General features: G+C 41.9%; 2 protein-coding genes across 5 annotated transcripts in view; one reads left to right on the top strand and one right to left on the bottom strand.

Annotated features, from left to right (window-relative positions):
- The window catches only part of kidins220a (kinase D-interacting substrate 220a), a 46,616-nt gene extending 26,433 nt beyond the window's left edge, over nt 1–20,183 (top strand). Inside the window, exons 24-32 of one of the 4 annotated variants that reach the window (XM_041971229.1) lie at nt 7,572–7,750; nt 10,371–10,582; nt 12,175–12,288; nt 14,908–14,940; nt 16,075–16,191; nt 16,311–16,409; nt 17,425–17,643; nt 18,420–18,641; nt 19,021–20,183. In XM_041971229.1, the coding sequence (XP_041827163.1) occupies nt 7,572–7,750; nt 10,371–10,582; nt 12,175–12,288; nt 14,908–14,940; nt 16,075–16,191; nt 16,311–16,409; nt 17,425–17,643; nt 18,420–18,641; nt 19,021–19,905 (2,080 nt within the window). In that variant the 3' untranslated portion in view covers nt 19,906–20,183. The remainder of the gene's footprint in view (nt 1–7,571; nt 7,751–10,370; nt 10,583–12,174; nt 12,289–14,907; nt 14,941–16,074; nt 16,192–16,310; nt 16,410–17,424; nt 17,644–18,419; nt 18,642–19,020) is intronic. The other 3 variants (XM_041971231.1, XM_041971230.1, XM_041971232.1) reach the window with 3 other exon arrangements.
- Nucleotides 20,184–22,116: 1,933 nt separating this feature from the next.
- Nucleotides 22,117–24,298, bottom strand: id2a (inhibitor of DNA binding 2a). Its single transcript, XM_041972663.1, has 3 exons — nt 23,816–24,298; nt 23,463–23,523; nt 22,117–22,599 (listed from the first exon to the last, which is right to left on the bottom strand). The coding sequence occupies exons 1-2, from the start codon at nt 24,167–24,169 to the stop codon at nt 23,467–23,469; spliced, it is 411 nt and encodes a 136-aa protein (XP_041828597.1). The 5' UTR covers nt 24,170–24,298; the 3' UTR covers nt 22,117–22,599; nt 23,463–23,466.
- Between the last annotated feature and the right edge of the window lie 424 nt (nt 24,299–24,722).

Here is a 24,722-nt window from a genome sequence, read left to right as displayed (position 1 = left end):
ATTCATCCTCTAAATAATCATCCTTTCAGACATCTTTGGAGCCAGGCACTTCTTGGACACTTCAAAACTTTCTTTTTTTTTTTCTCCCACTAATCACAATCTGAGTGAATATGTAGCCCAGCAATTCACTCTTAATTAGAGACACTCTTATCCCAAGTACTGAAACATTAAGATGACACTCTCTTCATCCAGGATTACTTTAATTGGCACAATTATTGTAATTTACTTGCAATTATGCACTGGGTTAAAAGTGCCATTCCAAAGCTCATGCTTGTGATTCTCTTTATTTGGCATCCTGTAATAAACTCTTTAATTTCTGGCTGCAAAAAATAGTGTAATCCTATTCTATTCTTTTAATGAACTCTTAATTCCCTGCCCTCAAATAAAAGTCTATATTCTTTGCTACATGAACTGATTGTATATATTCATTCTTGTTCCTTTCTATATGCATAACATATTTTTCTTCCTTATTTCTGGCTTCTTAGAGCCCCCATTTTCTCTGTGTTGAATCGCACTAGTATGTATTTTCATGAAATCCAAATTTAAACAAGTAATTCGACTGCCAGTTGCCTCCAATTTGCCACAGTGCCTAAAAATGTGTATACATTTGTGAAGGTGAATGTAAAGTCCCCTATGTCGCAATAGAGACCTGACTGCATCACTGATAAAACACTAACATCGAGCCTGCAAACCAGTTTGCTGAGAGACCACATGACAGATAAAGACAGACAGAAAAATGTATGGTTGGGTGAGATAACGATGGAAAAGTGAGAGAGGAAGAATACGATAAGAAATAGCATTAAGAGAGAAAGAAGAAAGAGCACAGTCTCAGGATGTAAAATAAGGTAAAGGAATCAAAGTATGTCAGTGCTATAGAGGACTGAAACAGATACCTGCAGGATTACTTTGTGAAAAGTTTTCCATTGCTTGTTAATGTCTTGGGTGCATTCTAGGCCTCAGGTGATGCTGTTGCTCCAAGTGAGGTAGTCCAGGTGGTGGACACACAAAGCTTCATGCACATGTCCCCTGGGTCCCACATGGCTGTATTAGTGAAACTGGTGCTCTGCTGAATACATTTGAGTGTCTGTATGTGGGCTGGTTTGTCCTGTGTTGTCATTCCTATATCACTCAGGTGTTTGCTGGCGGTGACTAACGCATGAATCAGCCTCAGCACGCTCCAACACCACTCAACCCCTGCTGAGCTGCTTAAAATGTAAAAAAAACAAAACAAAAAATAAAAAAAACATGGCAGCCATAGCCAGTGTGCAATGTGTACAGGTGACACAGGAGGAGACGTCTGTGTGCGTACAAAAGGAGTTTTTTTTTTGTGTTTGTGTGTGTCTGGAGACCACCACGTGAGGATGGAAAGAACGTTGTACGGCATTCCTCTTTAGAAAATCCTTAAAGCCCTTTTCATTTCTGCCTCTAAGCCGAGGTTGAAGGATTAGTTTAATTGGTCTGAAACAAGAGAACTTCTCTTTTCTTTTTTTGTGCAAAGCACAAATAATAATTTTAAATGCTACAAAAGCCTCCACTACACCTTTGACTGACCTCTGCTCTTCAGTCAGAAGACTCATTCATCAATGAAAAGAAGGTTGGTCTGATATATAGTTGTGACACTAAGATGAGAAAAAAAAAAGACAGGACAGCTTAAAAGCAGACCTGCATGATACTTGGGAATTTTGGCCGTACTGAGCACCTTCTCTCACTTTTCTGTCTCTGTGTCTCTTTGTGCTGGACTTACTGAAAGGTGGGGCGTTGATTATAAATAGCAGCGCAGGGTTGAAAGAGGGTTGGTGCTGACCTTTAAGCAGACAGTGAGATTCCCCACTCAGCCACGGCGGGGGCCAAAAGCTTTCTTGATGTACACACACGCACATGTCTGGCTCTTAACTGATATTAGCAACCTGGCCCTTCAAAGGCAGTGGAGGTCAGGTCCTCATAGTTAGTGAGTGTATGTATGTGTATTTCTGTGTGTGTGGATAAACCACACAGCCATGAAATGGCAATTCTGCTCTTTAAAAGCAGATTTCAATTAGACATGTGATCTCACTGTGTCAGCTGTGAAGCTCAAGGTTGTTTATTAGGTTTTTCCACTGGGGCCTCGTAAGTTAACTGATTTTAAAAAAATTTCTTAATAATCAGATAAGGCTCCTCCCTTTATTTTCTTTGTCTTCAACACAAATTCATGTGGAGAAGCTTTGGTTTGGTGAAACATTTTTTTCTCACTTTTTTCTTAAACTGCTTTTACACTTCTAGAAAATTAGGTCTGGACAGCATTTACTGTGGACATATGTACTTCACAGCAGGAGATCATCTGCTTGTGATGCCCTCTCACAACAAGACATACTCCAGTGTCACTTGGGCATCAGATGCAGGGTGTGATGAAAAACTCTATAAATTGCAGCGTTATGTCTGCTGCAGGCCCTGTGATGGACTGGTAACCTGTCAGGGCATACCTCATCTCTCACCTGATAGCTGCTGGGCCCCAGCCCCAGTGACCCTTAATTGGATTAAGTGAGTATAGAAAATGAATGGATAAATGTTTACTGCATTATGTCTATAACTGATGAAACTTGCTACCTGTCCATCATGATAGTTGTTTTTTTTTTTTTATTATTATTATTTTTTTGTTTTTATGTTTACATATATTTGAATGTCCTATTCAGGGCCAGATGAATAGTCTATGAAGCAGCCATTCTAAGGACTCATTCTAGGACTCACTTTCAGTAAATGCTCCAGAATATTTGCCGCCGTATTCTTGAATGTGCTCATTTTGTAGTAGCTTTATTGGTGATCAGTGTAGAAGATTGGCTGCAAACACTGGACAAATGTGATTTCATTTGTAGGACCTCTGATACGTATATAATAAAATTCCGAGGTTTCAGCGAATTTATGAAAGGGGTTTTTATTTATATTGAGCTTGTCTTTTCTCACACTTTTATGTGCTCATTGACCTAGTTCCATAGTTTCATAGACTTATTCCAGATGTATAATATGCTGCTGCATATTTGCCTTGACTTTAGCTGCTCACCCCACATTACTTAGCATCTAATTGACTACCTACTGGTCATTATAGCTGTCAAACAACCACATGCGCTGATTTGAACTTCATGGTGCAATTGATGTCACAATGAACAAACCCTGTCATGGCCCTAGTATGTTTCAGACTTCTATCTTGTGTGTAAATCACCAATCAGAGGTTTATAGCTTCACTGTTTGTCAAAAATGAGGCCATAGTTACTCTTACCAGAGAGTTAATTTAAGGTTTTAAGAGTCTGGAACAAGGAGGCTCTGATTTGGCACTACATATGAGTTTAATCAACATTTCAGAGAACCACTGAGTCCTTAGCCTGTCTCGCCGAGAGAGTGTTTGCTCCAAAGCTGTTTAGTTTTTATCAGTATGGTGTGTTTCCCATTACCCTTTTTGCCTCTGTGATTTGCTTCGGGGTTGCACCGGTCCAGTTTAGTACAAGAGAGTTTCAATTACTGGACTAAGCTTTGCCACAAATGTATATCGAAAGCAGATGTTGCCACAAGTTGTCAGTTGGCACAGCCAAGACTAGGACGCAAGAAGAGGAGCAAGTGAGAAAAAATCTGAGACAGCGTCCACAATGCTTGAAGTATTTTATTTAAATCAAGGAAACACGTCTGGATTTTAAGGAGACAAAGAACATGGCGTCATCTAAAGTGAAAACACATTTTTCCTCTCTCCCTCTGCCTTTTGGGTGGTGGAGTCCTTGGCAACTTCCACTGTAAGAATAGCCTCCATCAGCATTGATGCTGTGAGTCCACGCGCCAACTTGCCTGTCCACTGTTTTCCCAGAGAGGACCTCGCTGTTTTCATCCACGCGCTTGGCAGACACTGCCAGCAGCTCTGACATGACTCTGACCGGGACAGGAATGTGCCGGACCCAGGCCTGGTTAACTTCTTCACCCACACTCTGTTGTACTGGTCACACAGTGTGTAACACTGAAACTCTTGAGCTTCTCAAACACGATGTGCACAGGCGGTCGTCTGTTCTCCTGGCATGTCCCTGTCTTTGGGTCCCTTTATGGAAATGTTTGGCAGAGAGACCACGTCTTTGTGGCGTGTTTGTGAATGTTGTCCGTAAGCACAGAGGACAACTGTAAAGCAAAGTCAAGTGGCACATTCATATTTTCTGTGCCCAAAGAGTACGTAAAGGGTAGATTGATGAATTCTGCTCACTCCCATCAGCTGCAGTGTGTGGGAGGTTGAGAGGAGAAGAAAGGCTACGCTCCAGTCAGCTTTGGGACCTATTAGCATTTGGATAAGCTTAGAAGCTCCCAGTAGCCTCGCCACACAGAGTGGTTGGACCGAAGTGCCTGTTCTGCTGCAGTTATAAGCTGAGCCCTGTCAATGGACCTATTGTGTAAAAACTGCTGCTGAGATGCCTGCCGACCTTTATCTCGCTCATCCTTCGTCTGCTTGAAAGTAACACAATGATTTCCTGAGTGCTCCAACCTGAACAGCCATATTATCATTTAGCAAAAGATTGCCGATAAGAATGCAAAGTCTGCAGTGATCTGTGTCAGCTTTTAAAAAACAGGGCCAACTATTAACATTTGTTGACTGGATTTTAAGGGATTAAACCTTTTTTACAAATTTCTCCGCCATCTAAAGGAGTAGGCCCACTACTTGTTCAACTTGCTGGTCAGATTTGCTTAACTTTTTAAATTCTTGATTCATTTGTATTTCAATAATTTTCTTAGAATCTTATAATTGACATAATTATCCTTTTTACATGTTTCTTAATTTATATATATATTTCAATATCTATCCGGTTGTCCATCCATCCATCCATCAATTTAGTCAAAGTACCTACAGTATAATGCCTGCAGACATTTCCGACTAGTCAGTTGGGAACATCAGGAACAGACCTCTGACTCTTAGTGTCTTCTTGTATCTTTCCATCTGTTTGGGTGAAAATCAAGAAGGGATGTCCTTGACTTGTTCTTCTCAGCACCTCCTGGTTGACTTTGGAAGGTGCAGCTGTCTGTTCTGCCGTATGGTTGCAGTGCAAAAAAAAGAAGAGCTCCTGCAAGAGCAAACATGTCAGCAAGCTAAATATGCATAAAGCTAGTTTTTTTTGGGGGGTGTGTAATTAACTACGGTGATATGATACAAGCATTTAGTGAAATTCCTGGCATTTTCAGCACAGGTTCAAATATATAACTCTTTCGACTCTGACAGTTGAATTAAATTAAAAGTTTAAAGTGGCCAAAAGTTCCTTTAAAGTAGTTTCATCACTGCTTTACTCTAAATTTCATCTGACAGAGTTACATTAGCAAGTTCTATGAAAGGACATGATAACATTTCTTAAAAACTCTTTGGAGGATAAAGCAAAAAGATATTCTCTGTGTGTGTGTGTGTGTGTGTGTGTGTGTGTGTGTGTGTGTGTGTGTGTGTGTGTGTGTGTGTGTGTGTGTGTGTGTGTGAGTGTGTGAGTGAGAGAGAGTCACTGGCTCCCGTTGGTCTGTGTCTGCAGACCCACAAATAAACAGCAGTAAGCCAGCTGGAAATGGGGAAAAGCACAAGCTTTTCTCAGTCTATATATGGGTTAATACAGTTCATGAGAAAAGGAACAAACACCCACACATGCATTCGGTACACACACTTGCACATGGGCATAAACACACACTCCACCCTTTAAAGTTCCTTATTCTGAATGCCCAGGTGTCCATAGCTAGAAATACAGTTGTTTTTGTCAATGTTCTACAAATTTGATGTCGTACTGTCACCATGACTGGTGCAGCATATGTGTGTGTCCACAGATAACATTTATGCCTTCACCATCTTTCTCATCCTCTGCAGTAGGTCACATGACTATGGTTCAAATGTGTGCCAATATGGAGCTTCCTTGACCTTTTGGGTCTTCTTAAATGTTCTAATGGAAGTAACAATGAACAGGCTTTGTTCACTGGAGCCAGCTGTGCCTCTTTGTCCTACCAGCTTGCAGCCTGTCACAAAGTCTGTACTGGCTGTGAAGTGAGGACGGTGGTTTTTAGTGTATGTTTCAAGAGGTGAATGGCCACAGGTAAATTTTATACTATTAGAAACTGAGGGCAGGATTGTCTTGTCAGTAATTTGTTTAGCAAAACTCCACCAGAAGATTTACAGGTTGGTTGGGTAAATTGAGCCATCTCTCTAGGACATCCCTATCTCACTATTTCTTGCCAGACCTCTACATTTGGTCTGAGACATCCTGAAACCACAAGGTCAAAGGTTTAAGCTCTGCAGCAGCAGATGCATCCATCACCAACCATCTGTCCGATCAAAATGTCCTTGAACGGAAGACTGAATCCCTACCTGTTCGCTCACTGTAAGCTCTCTGGACAGGCGTGTCAACTACACCAAAAATTAAAGTTATGTAACTTGGAACTGTGTGTTCTGTCTTGTTTTTGTCTACTCTTTACTGTGGAATAAGAACCTCATTTAATTGAAGTGATGGGACATTTTGAAGTGCCTAACTGGATCAAGTTAGCTGATAGTGTTAGTTTACGGTGTGTTGTGATGAGCACAGCCAGATGCTGACCTCATCCTGACTTAGCTAGCGTGCTGTAGCAGCGGCACTAATCATCCCATCAAGCCACAGAAAGACCTGCTTCTGTTCACTGTTAAAAACAGATCAGACTTGGGGAAAAACCCAGCTTTTCTGCACGCCGTCTCAGGAAAATCACAGACTGTGTGATGAGGAGGGTGAGATGGGGTTGGTCTGGAAGGAGTGAAGGTCAAGCAGGATGTAGGGGGAGAAGAGCCTTTACTGAGAAAATGATGAAGGGTTTGGATGACAAATGAAGGCAGGGATGACACAAACATCTCTTCCTGAGTGTAGTCTCCTCATTGATCTGATAAGAGCTGCCTACTCTTGTGATGAATGGCCAGTGTCACGAGCGACTCCACGTTTCATATTTTCATGTCTGAATGATAGAATCAATGAGATGTGATTGGAGTTGTTGGTTGTTGCATCCCTTGAATCTTTGGACCCACATAACTCTGTCCTGGATTTAACTGATATCTTTAACCTTGTGTATCTGAACTTAAAATTTGCTTCTCATAAAATTTTAAAATTCATACTTAAGATTCATGTTAAACCTTCAGTTGCCACTTCAAACCTACAAGTTTAATTTAAGTTTTAGTTTGTGCTGTATGGTGTTTACTTAGGCCTGTGATAACAAACATGTAGCTGCAGTGCATCATGACGCGCTTCCGTCTGCTAGCTAAATTATCCTGATTGTCATCTTCTCAGGTTTCCTCCTCTGCTTCGAAAAGATAACATCCCTCACTTTATCTGTTCTTGAACATCCCCTTTTTACTGTCTTGCATTTTCTAAATCCAGTTATCTCTCTGCTCTCATGATGATGATGACCGTTGGTATATCTTTTTAATCATCACAGTCCTGCTAGCTGTTTCCTCTTTTCTTTTTCCATCAGTTTGTAACACTTTGTTTTCTACTCTGGTTGCACAAGTCAGAATCTTCAATATTTGTTTGGTTTGTTTTATGGGTTATTATAATTCTTGATATTTTTTTTTCCATCCTGCCCTAAAGAATCTCCAAGAATATTCCCACCACCAAGGACATTGAGCCCCTTCTGGAGATTGATGGAGACATCCGAAGCTTTGAGGTCTTCCTTTCCTCTAGAACACCTGTTCTTACTGCAAGAGATGTGGAAATGTTTCTTCCCTGCACTGTCAACCTCGACCCCAAACTTAGGGAGATCATAACAGGTCTGTATACACATACATTTTTTTTCTCTTTCTCAAAGTCAGTGTCAGCTTTATTGTCAATTTTGCAGCATATACAGGACAAACAGAGAACTGAAATGATGGTTCTCTCAAACCTTGATGCATGAAATACAAGAATTTAAGACAAACAAAACGAACCAAATAAGTACTATCACTAAGTAAATAAAACACACTAATAAAAAGACACGGCAAATTTCAGTCAGTGCAATATATGTTTATGATTATAGTTCAAAACTGAAGACTGAATTATCTTATGGTCTGGTTAAAGTGGCTGTGTGCTTGTTCCTGAGGGAGTCAACCTCAGGGTGTGAAAAGTTTTAAGTGTTGATGGGGGTGTCAGAGTCCAGGGTTTGTGTGTGTGTGTGTGTGTGTGTGTGTGTGTGTGTGTGTGTGTGTGTGTGTGTGTGTGTGTGTGTGTGTGTGTGTGTGTGTGTGTGTGGAGGGGGGTAGAGCAGGAAGAGAGTTCAGCATCCTGACAGCCTGATGGACGAAGCAGTCCCTCAGTCTGCTGGTTCTGGCCCGTAGGCCCCAAAGTCTCCTTTCTGGTGGCAGCAGGTTGAAGAAGCTGTGTGACGGGTGGGTTGGGTGTATCACAATGCAGAGGGCTTTACGGGTGAGGCGAGAGGTGTAGATGTTTTGCAGGGAGGGGAGAGAGGCACCGACGATCTTCTCAGCTACTCTCACGAAAGATCTCATGAATTTGACAGATATCTGAAATAAAACGTTAGTTGGGTTGCCAAAACCTGCCGTGACTGGACTTTCTCTCTAGAGTGCTGCTGCAGGGATTAACATTCTTCAAAAAGATATTCCCTCATTTGGTGCTTTGATGATGGTGATGGAAAGTGTTGCACTTTTTTAAAAGTTAGTTGTTGTTTGGGATGTGTAAAAGTGGTATATAAGTTTAATCATGAACTTGGACAAATACAATGGGTCCAACTCTGCTACTGCCTCTAAAGCTTTTACTACAAGTCATGACCTTTGTGGTTTGGCATGTATTGTTGAGCTGTATTTAAAAACAAAACAAAAAAACATTGTCCACTAACATGGACAAATTGAGAAATGTCTTCTACCTGATGGGTTGAGTTCAGTTAGCTCATTTAGCAGTGGCATTAGTCATAGCATTGCAGCAGGGTTTGCTCTAAAATCACCCACTGCAGGGACACAATAACCCACGGCTCTAATTTCTAAACAATCAAATGTCGAGCAGGTTTTCACTCCGCTTCTGTGAAATCAGAACAATGCTCTCACTCATTGTCACAAACCGCCTGTGATGCTGCACCACACTTCACAATTTGAATATACTGTGATGTAAAAGTGCAACAATATTGAACTACAAGCTAGTGCTGCGCTGTACTTTTGCTACCGTGCGTCAGTGGCCATTTAGCCTATATAGGAGTGTCAATGACGCCTAGTGTGAAGCTGCTGCATCATAGTGCTGTGAAACCACAGAAAACACACACTCACACACACAGAAAGTCTGTTCTGTTCTGCCAACATTGAGTCATGGAGGGTGCAGCTGACCAAGTTCCACAACCAGATGTCCAGTCTGTAAATGCAGACTCATTCCTTAAAAGTGTTTAGGTCTGTGTACTGTATGTATCCACAAAACGTGTTTATTTTTGTGTGCGTCCTCATAAAAAAGGTGTCTTTACCTCCACACATGTCCATAGGGAGCAGAAGATGACCATTTCTCCTGCACAGTGACACCCCCCCTTCCCCATGACCAGTTGATACTTTGTGCCCTGTGTCCTGTGGCCAGCTAGTGGGCAGTGTTGTCAGTGATACCCGCCCATGAGCCTGACTTACATCATAAGGCCCCCATTGTGTTCGCAGGCTGGATTGGGTCTCACTCAGCATGTCATTCAGCAGCCACTTGTATAACCAGGAGACATTCTGGTGCCTGCTTCTGTTTCTGGTACTTACTCTCTTACCAGCTACACAGAGGAACTCTGTTCTGTCTTTGGGCTTGTTTAACTTTAATTTGGGATGTTTTATCAAAGCTCCCTACTTTGCTCCTCTTAAAGTCAAATAGATTTATGGGAAAACCTTTGAATTCACATGGTCTGGGTTGTTTGTTTCCACAGGTTAATATTTTTTCTCAGGGACAGCAAGTTGCTACATGTGTCACAGTAATTATTTGGCTAACATATATTTTGAAAAATGGAGAATATCATCACAACGGATGTTTTTGAGCAAACACAGTAATTCAGAAATCAAAGTGGTAATGGAATTCACAGCTGACTGTTGTAGTAATCTCCCATTTTTTCTTAATTATACTTTTTAGCTGTTTGATTGTTGCTATTTAGGATAAGGCAAGCATGTCATAAGCACTGTTCTTGTCGTAATCCCCCTGCAGTGCTTTGAGCATCCCGGAATTTTCCTCTTGCGTACATGAACTGTTTGATATGTATTTTTCTCTTTGTATTCACAACTGTCTGTACTCCCCAGAGATTATAAAATAAACCTAAATTACTGATGCGTGGGTGGATCAGAAGGGTCTTTATAGTCATCGCCAAGACATGATCATCAGCGTCACAGATAAACACTTTCTTCTCTCTTCCTCCGTTGTGCTTACATTTTTTTTTTTTTTCCCGTTTCTCAGATGTGCGTGCGGCCAGGGAGCAGATGCACATTGGAGGAGTGACCTATCCCACGCTGCCCCTGCAAGAGGTAGTGCCCCGTCCTCAGTCAGGGTATGGCCCGCACTCTGCTGCCTGCTCCCCAACAGGCTCTTTCTCTGGGTCACTGCCTCCTCAGCCCCACAGCTCTTACTTCAGTGGGATGACAGGTCCTCAACACCCATTCTACAACCGGGTGAGACACAATATCCAGTCCTCTACCCACTACACTAGTCTGTTAGATATCCATCTTGATGAAATAATGCTAAATCAAAATGTAAAAGACTTGATAGTCCAGATATGGAATGCACAGGGCTTAAAATTTTCCATCACTGTGCCAGATTTCCGGCTTGCAGAGTTTTTGCGGCAAAAAATAAAAGGAAGAAAAAGACAAATTAATAAAGTTAATGTGCCCTAATGTGGACTTTTGTTAGTTTGACTTCATCTACCAGTGTTGTGAGAGGAACGCAGCTTTGCTCTCAATTAAACGCTTTTATAACCGATCAGAAGCTGAGCGGGGCCTTGATAAACATGTGGTTGAGAGACCCAGCTGCAATTTAAATCTACGATAGACCACAGATTGGTACGATAGAGCAGAGAGGTTGATAAAGAGCTGTAAACGTTGAATAAAACTACAATCATACTATGCTACGTCAGTTTTATTGGCAGAATTGAGGGCAAATTTGTAAAGCTTGATTATTAATTGTTATTTATGCCACATATTTTCCCACACATGCGCTCTGTCTGTCTGCTGGTGGGAGTGTGCTCACCTGCGTGTGCATGTGGCTTTGCACATCAAGGTAGAGGAGAATTGTGAACGTGTGACCTTGTAGAGTCAGAAAGGACAAGCAATCATTTAAATAAGGTAAATAACAGGCTGGTTAGTTTTCAAACACCAGTGTTGAGCGTGGATGAAGAAATGTTCAGAGACGCACGCAGCCTGATGTTGTTGAAGTTAGCTTCTGACGTGTAATTAAAAGGGTGATTCCACTAACTTTTGGGGACTTGGGCCAAATTAGACCAGGTCCTGCTGAAAAACTACAAGACTTTGGATGTTCAAATCTGGACTGAATTATTCTACATCATTGTTAACACACAGTTCAGTTTATGATTTGTGAAACCTTTTATTTTATTTGTGAACATGAAAATAAGTTTTACTTTTATGGGATATTTTAGGGGGGTAGGCACCCAGAGCACATTAGACCAGGTCCTGCTAAAAACCTGCAAGACTGTAGGTGTTCATGTATGGACTGAATTTTTCTACAGAGCTAATAGATTAATTGAAACACAGTTCCTGATTTTAGAAACTTTTATTTATGAAAATGCAAATAAGGCCCATTTATTTGTTTGTGTTTTGTTTGCTCCTAAACCATTTAGGGTCAGTAATCCCCCCCTCCCCTCAAAAACAAAAAAACAAAAAAAAAAACTTTTTGCTTTAACCCCTGAATGCATTGTTCAGTATTAGCACTACCTTAAGTTTATTTTCACTTCATGGCTGCTTTCTAGTAGAGACAGTAGAGACGACATCTTTGATGTAGCTGCTCAGTCCTCTGCACATAATCCATATGTACAATTGTTTCAATCCTCTTTGTGTTAATCACGCGGTTTTTCCCGTTAGCAGGTGTTGATTGTACTATATGACCATGAGCAGAAGCAGATTTAACAATTTTTTCACTACATTTTGTCTTGTGTGAGCATGAACTTCCTTATATGATTTTGTTTTTATTTTGTTTATCTCCTTTTCCCTCCCCATCTACATCTTCATCTTCGTTCTTTCTTCCCTTGTAGCCTTATTTCCCCCATCATGTGTATCACCTGCCACGACATTACTCCCACCATGTCCCCTCATCCTCACGCCCTTCCATTAAAATTCCTGGTCAACCCCAAGAAGCCAGTGGACTTGTAAGTAAAGAAGAAGCACTAGACCTGTTTCTAATGTCCTTTCATCTCTCATGTGATGATTACAGCAGCAGATGCACTTGTAACAGTAGTATTTATATTATGAATAAACATTGCGTGACAGGATTTTTTTTTATTTACTAGTTTGAGCAAGTGTCATTGCTCTTACTAGTTATTAGATGAATGTGACTCGCTGTTTAGCCCACAGGCAGGTCCGTTGTGTCAATCTACCGCATGAACAAACCACAAAAGTCTAACTTCTTTTCCTTTTTTAACACTTCCTCTTTGCTGGTGTTGTTTTCCTCCATCTTTCTTAGTCCGAGTCCCTTTTTTATTATAGTATTTTGTTTTTCATACCTCCTTTTGATTCTAAAATCACCCTGTTTTCATTGCCCCTCTACTTACATACAGTCCGGCTTCTGACCCCCCACATGGGGTGTATTTCTCCATTTTAAAAGCCAAACCCAAACTAAATAAGTGAAAGGTTATTCAAAAAACTTCAGTGGTCATGAACTCAGCCTTTCTTAATCTTCCCTCTTGTACAACTGTGTTTCCATTCTGCGTCCATGTCAGGATGTTATTGCAGAGGATGCCAGAGAAGGCCTCCCCTCAAGTCCTTCTGACCCCACCATGGTAACCTTGCTAATATCAGCAGGCTTTTAAGCACGTTTACTGCACCTATACACACACAGTTGTGTAACAGAACTGGTATAATGTAATCTGCCTGTAAACCCGATGTGTTAAAGTTTTACCATTTGTTGTTTTGCATGCATAAAATGCACACCTGTATGTTCGGCAGGCTGTGTTTTGATGTGGCTCAGAAAGGCTAGGAGAACAAAAACAGGTTATCACACCTGGTGCTTGTTGATTGTTAAATTACTTAAGCAGTATTTGGTGTTATATGTACCAACAGACTTACTTACATGAATAAGCACAGTTCATATAATTCCTGGTTTTAGTTGTAGTCTGAGTAACACTGGCCAGTCACATTGGAGTAGGCTTCATTTGGATGCGTTAGGTCACGTAACAAGCAAAAGATGTGGAAAACGTTAACTTAAAACAAAATCAGTTGACTATTGTTATAATCAATGTCATTAAAACATTGATTATTGTTTTCAGAGGCTAAATAAATCACCAGTTTGATTCCAGATTGCATGAGGTGTGATTGTGACCTCCCACTAACAAGCAGACCATAGCACAGTTATTAATATTATTTTAAATCAATTTTATTCTGAGTTACAGTTTAAATTCTCTGAAAAGTGATTATAACTTTCCAAAAGGGTCTTCTTAGCAGTTGGCATGTCAATTTTCTTTCTTTTTAATTTTATTATATATTATTTGGAGAAAAAGAACCAAACTTCTGCATCCAGATATTAACGTTTCCAGAAAGAGCAGCTACTATTTGAACAATTTAATGATAACACTGCTCAGGAGAGCTGTGCTTCATAAAGCCACTTATCAGGGCAATACCAGCAAGCATTGAGAAAAGCTGTATGAAAGATTTAAATATAGATTACTGTCTCATGTTTTTTTTTTCAGTACCGCTTATCTGTCCTTATTTTCTGTCTATAAATTTGAAAAAATCCTGTCCCCCATACCTTCATCAGTGCCTTAGCTGATACCACATTTTGCTCCTCATATCTTCCTCATCCTTCCTTAGTATAAATGTACATATTTTTATCCCCTTTAGGTTCATGCTTAATCTCATTGTGTAGTGCTTATGTCTGTCTGTATTTCAGCAAATCTCCAAGTATGTGTGTGGATGCGTGTGTGTCTTAATTTGTGTGTGACTCTTTGGATATGTAAGCAGTCTTAGCTGAGTGTAATTGCCTAGCTGATGGAAGTGTGAGCATGGATTCCTTTGGCTGCTGGGATTATCATCAGAGCAACTGTTGGGGCTGGCAACACACACATACACACACATACACGTATACTGTACACTGACAATGAGCCCAGCGCTGGTAGAGCTTATCTCCATACCAAGATGCTTCCTCCCTCACAGAGCTCTGTTTCCTCTTCCCCATCCTTCTGCCCAGCCCTGAGCTCAGCCCAGCTGTAATTACACTCTTATCACACACACACATTGGGCGGGTTAACACAAACACACAGATATTCACGCTTTCACTCACGTTCCTAGAAGACACACGTGCAGTCTGAATCAAGGAGCCTTTCTTGAATTGAAATTTCAGCTGTTTTTTGTGTGAGTGAAAGGTGCCCCCTTCTTTTGTTTGGTTTTCCTTTCTGTCTGTCCCTCAGAGTCAGTTCTTTCTGCAAAGATTAGGACTCCAGCAAAAACAAAATCGTCCTGTCTTATAATTCTACATCTAATAGCCTCTACATTTCCGGCCTGACGGTGCTGGCTGGCTGTGTGGCTGCTGTACAGAAGTCGTCTCCTGCCCTGCTGTGAGACGGAGAAATGTCTGCGCTGTTGTCAGTGTTTCTCATATCCCTTGTTGATGAGTTCAACATGTGCACTACTGTCTCCCTACTTGTCTGCCTGTCTTTACTGTCTTAATTCTGCCTTCCTGCCTTGTTTTTTTTCACAGGTACAGACTCGTATTTGTAAAATAAGGATCTTTTCTGTGGTTTTGACTGTTTGCTTCTTTTTGTTTCCTTATCAAGCATTTAAAGTCGCTGCCTTACAAATTGAAGCAGGTACAGCTGTGGTTTCATGGCTTTCATCTCTGCATTTCAGCTTTAATTTTCCATCGTCCACCTATCTCTACCTCATCTTAAACACATTGGTTTGTTACTATTCTGCATGCAGTAGAATGAGACTTAAACACAACTTAAGATCCTGTCCTAGTATGTAGAATCACTAATGTAGTTCCTTTCTAGAGAAAAACCTGTGTGGACATGAACAGTAGTTAAATTTCCTGACTGCCAATGTTCATTCCCACCATTACAGAAAGTTGGCACTTACTTACGTGTACTGTGTTGTATTTTTTTTTCTTCTTTGTCAAACAACCATTCACAGTCCAGCTAAGCTTTGCTCTTCTTTCCCTCTAAACCAGAAACAAAGCCGGGGGGCTTACTATGAAGCCATGTCTTAATAAGTGTTAATAGCCGGGTGGAGCAGGAGGGAAAGATGGGGGAGAGAGAGAAAGAGTGATGGAAACGAGAGTAGGAGGTCAGCACAGGACGCTGAAGGGGAAGGAATGTGAGATGAAGGAAGGAAGGAAGTAAAGAAAAGAAGAAAGGGAGGGTGGGAGAAATGAAAAAAGGAAGGAGTGAGAAGTTTGCTCATCACAGAGACAAGCAGAGCCAGAGGGAGAGGGGTGAAGGATGGATGAAGTTTGTTTGGTTTTTGTGCCAGTGGTTGGCATGCTGGCTGTGTGTGAGGCCTAAGGCTGCATCGACAGGCAACTGGTATTAGTCACATTGAACCTTGTAGCCTCTTAACAGCGGTGGCCACTCAGTACAGCTCACAGACTTGCAGACTCCTTCCTTTAAGTGTTGTGCACACACTTAATGTGCTTATATATACACTGAGAAAGGGGATAAGAGCAGGTAACAGAGTATTTGGATAGGTTGGCTGCTTTGTTTACGTTTACACTTGCACTGTGTGACTGATAGAGTGAATTACTGTGTGTGAGATTGTGGTTTTGCTTTTTTCTGTTCTTCACAGTAACAGGCCTGCATGTCTCTCTGCCAGGAATCATTGCTCGATTTGCACTAATCCATGTTGTAGGAATGATGAGCTGCTCTAACAAAATGTTTGAATTTGCCCTCATAACAATAGAGGATTTTCTATATTCTGATCATGTATTGGTGTGTGCTATTACGCAGGTCTGTCCTGCTGCCCTGCTCAGCTCTTTGAGCACCGATGCAGTGTGTGAGCGTCTCAAACAGATAGATGGAATTGACCCAAACATGTTGCCGCAGTACACAGCTACCATCAAAAAGGTATACATTAAAACAGTTTTTCTGTTGTTTTGAGTTATCTGTTATTCTAATAGTCTTTTCTGTCTTGAATGCATTGTGTTTTCTTTGCATGTTAATAAATTGAATGTTATCCATTGCAGGCTAATATAAATGGTCGAGTGCTTACTCATTGCAATCTTGAAGAGTTGAAGAAAGAGATGGAGATGAACTTTGGTGACTGGCAGCTCTTCAGAGGAATGGTAAGACAAAGTTCTTTACATTTTTTTACGAGCATCTGTCTGGATTTGAATGAATAATTTTTGTTGTTGAGAAGACAACCATAGAAAGCATCACTCCACAGACTCCAACATCAGCAGATCTTCACTGCTCAGAGTACAGGATTCATATCCAGATCATTTTCTGTAGCATCCATCCTCTTCACTCTGTCCTACTTTAGACACTCAGGCTCTGCCGGTTCCCTCCTGTTGATTCATGTCATCCTTGATTTATTCCAAAAACAAAGCAAGACATTATCTCATAAGACATTTTTTTCTGCTTGGAGATATTGGGATGGAGATTTTATAATCCATATTATGAGAGGCACACTAGTCAGTTAACCAGAAGTCCAGGCAGCTGAGCTGCGGCTAACATCACTAACATATGTAACCACCTCCACTTCATCAGTTGTCAGTCTGTGCTCCTAATACCAAAGCAGAGCCTGGGATTGGTTGTTTTTGGTTGGAGATTGGATATAGGACTCACATAGAAGCAGCTGGAAAGTGCAGTGGCCTTACAGCTCCATGTAAAAAAAAAAAAAAATGAAGTGTTGTGTTGCCAGGATGCTGCAAGCACAGCCTTCTTGTTCAAGATGGCTGACTGATATCTGGATGAAGGGAGGTTATTGTTGGGCAGGAGAGGACAGCCGAGTAGCTCTACTTAAGGAGCAGCTTGCAAGTCTCCTCTCACAAGCACATGCTTTTATTGTTGTTGCTGTCTAACATATTTGTTTTGTATGTCACATGGTCTGAGAAAACACAGCCTGCATGGAGGGTAATGCTCTAACTCTGTTTTTTAAAAGAGATCTAGAGTTGCACTAAAATTCAAGAGGCTCTTTTCTTGCACAAGCTCCATCTCTCCACTAATTTTTGTGAAACCTGTGTGTAGAAGTTTTTCCATATTCTTGCAGACAGACAGTACTGAAAACAGAAATTAAATCAACAATATCCTAAAACCAAAATTCAATTATTAAATACTGAAATGTGGTATATTTTCAAGGTGATGGAGCAACGCCATGCTGAAAGCCAGTCGGTGCTGCAGGATGAGTCCCGAGCTGCGAGCGAGCAGGGCAGCAGCGTGCTCCATGGGGAGCCCAGCAGACGCTCAGGAGGAATCCAGCATGAAACACCGGCCTTCAGCCTCAACCTTAGCTTCGAAGAGCTCAGCGGAGTGGGGCTGGAGGAGCCTCCCAGACGCAGCAACAACCCACACTGGCCGGTCAGTCTTTCCACCGGGAGCATTGCATAAATACACCATGGCAACAGATGAGGTTGGATAGACATTAACCATGTGTTTGCACTTTATATTTACAGATATACACATGCAAAAGAGACGAAACGTAGTTAAGCATGAGTGTACAGCACTTGCAAATGGTAATGAAAAGGTCAAATCCACAAACGTGTCCGCTGCAAAAAGCTTGACTGTTGATTATCTCAGTGGTTTCGTATTAACGTGGTTTTGAGTGAGAGAAGAGCATGGCAAGGGAAGCTTATGTTGCTCTTGAATTTGACATAATTAAAAATACATACACACACTGCTACACACCAAAAGGTGTCAAGGGGCCCCCTGTTTGTTATTTTCACCCTCCCTCTACCCAATTTGCAGAATCTCTGAGACACGGGCAAACATTCACACGTAGACAGCTGACTCTGCTGCTATTTTAAATGGTCTCACTTTGTGAAATGTTTCAAATTTAATCCAACTGAAAACAGCACAGCTTTCATTGCCACTCCATCTGTGTTCCGTGCCAGTAAGTTTTTCACTTTATCCAATTCTCGTATCTTGAATATTTCATTGGTTACATGTCAGTTACAGCTCAGAATTTGAATACAGTTATGTACTTTAGGTGACACATTTATGGTATGTTTGTACTTCTTTCTTGGGTAATATCCCAGAATTGTAGAACAGTGAAGCTTAGGAGTCTTTGATACAAACATGTGGCTCAGCAAACTCTGTTTGCATGCAAGCCCAACACTTTTTTCTCATCTTGTCAGGTGGCAAATCACCGCACTTCAAGCATGTCCAGTCTCAACTCCCAGGAATCCTCTAATGACATCTGCAAGCTGACAGACAAGCAGCAGGCTGAGTATCGTGATGCCTACAGGGAGTACATCGCTCAGATGGCCCAGCTGGAGATGTCCGGCAGTGGGGGGGAGAGGCCTGTGCAGCCCCACCCTGGACAATTCCTCCAGGCTGTCAGCTCCGAGGACAAAGGGGTGGGTGGACAGTCACAAGTTCAATGTCACTGTTTTTGACATACCATCACTAATGAAAGGAATAGTTCAGTCATATTAGTCTTAGTCTGATTACAGGGAATATATTGTGGTTAGTGGTCATTAACTTGTGCAGACGTAGCTCTGAAGGTTTTAAAACTAATGTATATTTCTGGTATATGCAATGGCAAGAGTTTAAGTTGGAGCTGGGAAAATGGAGATCACTGCTTCTTGAATTTCTTAATTTTTGGCTTATTCTCTGTTTCTCTTGGCACTTAAGGGAGAGACAGGAATCTCTTCCTCAGAGGCATGTAGGGGGCCAGCAGCACAGAATACTGTATATTTTTTGTTCTCCTCACTGAATCCTCTTCCATCCCCTCAGGCCAAGGAAGGAACTGATCAAGACAGTCGCAAGTCCTTTACCAAGAGAGGCTCCAAAAGTAGCGATGCCACAGATTTTGCCTCAGGGGCAGATGCTCAGCTTCTAGACCCCATCAGTGAAGAGGACGAGAAGCTAGACCATAGTGTGTCTTCCAAGACCTCAGGCTCTAGGAAGAATGGAGCTGGGTCATACTACCACAGGCTGCCCAGCGAAGAAGACTCAGGCCCAGAAGAAGCTGACAACACCACACCTCTCCTCCACAAAGAAGCAAAGACCAGTGCTCTGTCTGCACAAAGAGCCAAGCCTGGCCTCCTTACAGATATCCTCCTAGATCAGAAGGACTCTTCTGATTCAGGGATGCGCTCCAGTGACAGCTCCTCAGACCCCTCCCTGGAGGAAGCTGAAGGAAACACCAACAGAGAGAGAGAAGCATTTGAGCCAAGTACAATTGAACTTGAGCTGGAGGGGTTGGTGAAGAAGAGAGGCCTCCTCCCAAGCAGCCTGAGCGGCCTGCAGGATGCCACGGTGGCACGCATGTCCATCTGCTCCGAAGCTCCATCCGAAGCCAGCCTAATGGCCAGCAGCCCAGATGAGGGGTGGCCGTCCAACGGGGTCAGCAACCTCAACCGCACCGCCAGCAACACCACCCTCAATAACAACACAAGCAGCCCCAATGACACCAACACTAACACCAACAACAGCCATCAGCAGCAGGCTAACATCACAGGCACAGAGTCCACCACCTCCTCCGCCAGCGTCATCATCCCGCCAGCTGTCATCATCACCCCCGGCAGCAGCACTGCCAACACCACGGCTGCCATCATCCACCACAACCAGAACCTGTGCACCATCAGTCTGGGAGACGAGAGGGAGAGTGTCCTCTGAAAAGCTGCGTGTTTGTTTGTAAGATGGGTCATGCAGAGGTTGGTTCTTGATGTTATCGGTAGCAAAATTATAGGTTTGATGTTGTGATGTGTTCCAAAGATTTAGAGAAGATATCTGTGTTCTGTTGTTTGGAGAAAATGTCGGAGGTGTTGCTGCAAATCAAGTGGACAGTATCCAGAAGTTTTAAATATCTGCTTGAAAGAAAAACATTTCCCGTAGTTAAAAAAAAAAAGAGAAAAGAAAGAAAAAAAAAACAATAAAATAACATTTGAATTTTATTGTTGCCAAAAATTCTTTCAGTCAGGTCAAATGGGTACTTTCTCGTGTTATGAGGACGTTGCTGTTTCGTGTTTAAATAGCATGATTTCTCTCCTATGTGAATGTGGTGCTGTTACGTGGAATTGTTGTGTTTAGTGAAGGGATATTAACATTTTCAGAGACATTGTTACTGAAGAAAATGTAATTAGGTCAGAAAAAGCTTAGCAGTGTTACTGAAACCTTTCGCCTTCAAAGTGCATTGTGTGGTGCTGTAATTTATGATTAAAACATTTCATGTAGATGGTGGTGTATTTCATAGTTCCCTGTTTCTGTGACAGAGAAAAAAATGCATGCACTAGACTTCGAAGTGGTGTTTGTCTTTGCACACTGTGTGTTGTAACTTAAATAAACATTTCACTGCATGGATCCTTGAAGTGAATCAGATGGTCATTTTTGCTCCTCTGCTGGAAAATCAGTGGTCGCATAATCAAGTCTCTGTTGGCTTCCTTATTTAATAAATAGAGTAATCTAAAAATGTTTTGATGGATTAATATTTACATGCAGCTTTAGGAGCAATGAAATGTGACTGGGAGGTGGTTACTTGCAGGATTCCTGTTGACCGATAGATGGAGCACTCTCCATGCAAACCTGTAGCAGGCGTGTTGCGAGAAGACTTACAGCTCAGACCAACGGGGCCTTAAGTGGGGAGTCCCAAGGATGGGAAGATTTTTCATTCCTTTTAGGTACTTTTACCTGAACTTAAAGAGTCGTTTCTATTAATCTACTGTTGCCTTATTTTGTAGTTTCATTTGTCATATACTAATTCATGAAGACATCCCATAAATTATTATTCCTGTGGGTAAAACTCCCGTATGCGTCTGCAGATTAGTTGGTGATATGGAACTGACATGCCATGCTGCACTGTAAAAAGTGGAGTTGAATGACAGGTGAGCGTTCACCTGCGTGACACCAGTACTGCAGCCCAATTGAACCACTATCTCTTTCAGTCCCGCCTGTTAATTCTACCTCTGAGTGGACTGTCTAAATTAAAGTTTATTAACTTCAATTCCATTATGTTGAAGTCATCTGTGTATCGCCTTTTACTGACGCACAGAACATGCCATAATCTTTTGACTCCATAGTCACTGAATTCACTTTTTTTTCTCCAAAGTGGCAAACAGGCCTTTTATTTTATCTTTGGACGGATGTGGTCTGTCAAATTGAGTTTGACTAAAGAATAATTAGCGCATTTTGGAAACATATAAAGCCACCTGGATCCACGCAAAAGTTTTTTTTTTTTTAACTAAAGCAATTACTGCCTAAAGTAATCGGTTGAACATTACTTATGAGATCAGTAACGCATGAGACTCAGTTTCACCTCAAGTTAAATTTCCATAATTGTCTACCTTTAAAAAAACAGCATAGCCTCGGCCTGGTGCTTAAATGGCTCAGACTGCCACGCTAAACCGTTTAATCCTATTTACTTTACATAGCATGGCAGAAAGTAAAAGTGCAGTCTGACTGTGTGCCCTAAATAAGCGTTTATGCAACCGTGAGCCTCTAATGTATTTGCCTTTGGGAAGTTTTGGGGCTGTGTCGTGGACCTCTATAGGTCACATACTGGAGGTCTGTTAAGGACACTAGGATTTGTTTTCCCAAGTGTCTCAGATGTACGTTTAGCAGCTCATACCTACACATAAAAATGTGCAAGCAGAAGTAGCTTTACGCACCATACCCCCCCAAAAGTGTCCCCCAATAAAAAATGTTCAAATTGTGGTTTTGATTTATTTTGTATAAAAAAGGAGGTACAATTTACATTACTTTTATAAAAAGTTTCAGCATAATTAAGTACAACATTACACTTTTGCAGAAGTTTCAAGTTCCTGCAACTATACAAGATAAACTCCCGATGAGAGTTCACAAGATTTTTCATTCATTTTATCTTTTTTTTTCCTTTTGATTTAAACATCGTCCAGTCCTTCATGTGCCAACAACTCTGACAAGACAAGACTAAACTTTTTACATTAACTAACCATGTCTGTTTCTACACGTTCCCCACCTTCGCAAAAAAATGCGAAGAGTTCAACAAGGAGAGGGGCAAAGCGGGGGGGAGAGAGGAGGGAGGGGAAATAATCCTTGTGACAATAATCTCGTTTTTCCTCCCGCTGCAGGGAACATAACGCGCCTTCCATTTCCAGAAAGGACTCAAATAATAATAATAATAAAAAAAAAAAGTCTTAAGTTAAATAATAATGAAGTGTCCAAACAGAAAAACACATCACATAAGATTGTCCCATAATAAGCAAAAGTCTCTTGATTTCAGCGTCAGAAGAAAGAGGAGGGGTTGAAATCCAGGGCTGGAGGACAGAGGCTGGAGGGGGGAAAGTCCTGCTCCCCAGGTCCTGTGTGTGTGTTTTTTGCGTCTTGACCAAACACCTGCAAAAGATTGAGAAAGAGAGGCGTGTTTAGAAAACGCAAACAGGGCAGAGATCCGGACAGACTGGCGCCAGGGAGGAAGCCGCAGTTTTTAACATTTAACCAAACACTCCCAATACTAAGCAAACCCTGCGCTCCAGATGTACACACACATGGATGGGGAAAGGGGGGGCCGCGCACGCACACACACTTTTCGCACAACTTCAGCCTACAATCTGGGGAAGAATCAGCGTAATTGCCGCTCAGCTGGCGCCTACCCACTTCTTGTACCAATTATGTGCAGACATCGTAGTAGCAGTAATCCAAACAGCCATTATTTTCCTTTAGCAGATGCTCTTCATTATAGACACAAGAGGGTATAATACAACCCTGACGACTGCTACTTATATACAGTAAACCAAAAAGCATGGCGCAAATATCTATGCAGTTCTTCTGAACGCCAAGACGAAATATCTGCCAGCTAAACGTCTTTCGCCACAGCAAAGTCACGTAGATCAATCTGGGTCACCTTTGTGACACGATGAAGCCTTAAAGCTTTCAATAATGCAATCTTTCTAAGATAAAACTGGTAACTAAATGGTGTTCAACACTGGTAGAAGTCGGCCAACTGTCCGCGTCTTGTCATAACTGACGCCCCAGTGTTGCAGCGCATTCTCATACAAAAAAAAAAAAAACACACACAAAAAAAAAACAACATATTGGGACCATTTACAGCAACATGAGACTGCATTAGCAGGGGAACAAATGGATTAGGAAGTGGTAATTATTGTCCATTCTGCACCAGCAGACTGGGATACAGCCTGTAAAGGAGCCCGAAAGCCCTGGACAGAATGCAGCAGCAGACATGAGGACAGCCTACTTACCGCTTTAACGATGCAGAGTCCGGCTGTCATCTGTCATCAGCTCTGATGGCAAGTCCGGGGACTGAAAACAAACAAACACAGACCAAATGTTAAGTCTTAACGCAGCTTTTGATTGAAGTGTCTGGCATTGCAACAGCGCGATGTAGGTCGAATCTCTTCCTCATCTGCTTCTAAACAAAAGGGCAGGAAAAAAAAAAAAAAAAAAAAAAAACGTTTTCCTTTCCAACAAGCCATTTCACGAGAGTTACGCATTGGCTACAAAAGGTGCGTTGCTTATGCGCACAAAGGAAAAAAAATCTAAACATATTTCGCAACACACTAGACTATGGCGTATTCAGCTACAGCGTAATTACCTGTAATGACAAGATGCTGATATCTGTGTTGAGGGTGGTCAAAGGGGTTCTGGAAGGAGTCTGCCCCGGCCGCGCGGGGTGATGCAGGCTGGTTAGTGCGACACTGGAGTCCAGCGCAATCTGCAGGTCCAGGATGTAGTCAATGACATGCTGCAGGATTTCCATCTTGCTGACGTTCTTGTTCTGGGGGATGCTGGGCACCAGCTCCTTCAGCTTGGAGTAGCAGTCGTTCATGTTGTACAGCAGGCTAAGCGGGTCATCCACCGGGGTCTTGCTCCGAGAGATTCCCAAGGAGTGCTCTGATAAATTCGCGTTGTTTTTCCGGAAGGACCGCACGGGACTTATTGCTTTCATTTTGTCAGTGTTAAGTTAAGCGGAGACGGTTTGCTTGTGTTGATATCTCCCGTCTTGTTAGTCCGTTTTTTTTTTTCTTCTTTTTCTTTCTTTTTGTCAGACGATCAGCGATCAGACTGGATTACTTAGCTGTCAGTGGTTTATATAGGCAGCAGTCTGTGCGTGCCACATAGGCGGGTCAAATGCGCCGATTGGGAGCAGTCGAGGTGTCACTCAACGCCTTTCTGTCTTTCTATTGGCTTTTACGTCTCAAACCTCGCCCCTTCTCCACCGCGTTACTAGTAGCAACGCATATTGGAGGCGTAACCCGGAGGGTGCCTCAGCAGCTCCGGTGGGTAATTTAGAAAATTAAGCCCTTACCTGTTTCTGATCAAGAAAATTAATGATTCGCATGGATGTTAGTTGACAAGGCGATGCTTGGGCACGCACCAGCACCTGCCTGCACGCTGTATAATTGTGAACCAATAGTTTTGTCATTAAGATCAGGTAGACTGTTTTGAAATTTGTATTTAAAAATAAAAAAAGGCAACAGTTTAAAATTTAAGACACATAA

The sequence above is a fragment of the Melanotaenia boesemani genome, chromosome 20, assembly GCF_017639745.1.
Source record: "Melanotaenia boesemani isolate fMelBoe1 chromosome 20, fMelBoe1.pri, whole genome shotgun sequence".
Taxonomy (NCBI): Eukaryota; Metazoa; Chordata; class Actinopteri; order Atheriniformes; family Melanotaeniidae; genus Melanotaenia; species Melanotaenia boesemani.
This window is presented reverse-complemented; position numbering and strand designations above follow the sequence as displayed.

What these genes read in the sequence shown, in the direction of transcription:
- id2a (XM_041972663.1), bottom strand. Translation starts at nt 24,169, where the DNA reads ATGAAAGCAATAAGTCCCGTGCGGTCCTTCCGGAAAAACAACGCGAAT. An exon ending in TCAGCATCTTGTCATTACAG is followed by an intron (nt 23,524 to 23,815) that starts GTAATTACGCTG and finishes GTTTGTTTTCAG; the next exon opens with TCCCCGGACTTGCCATCAGA.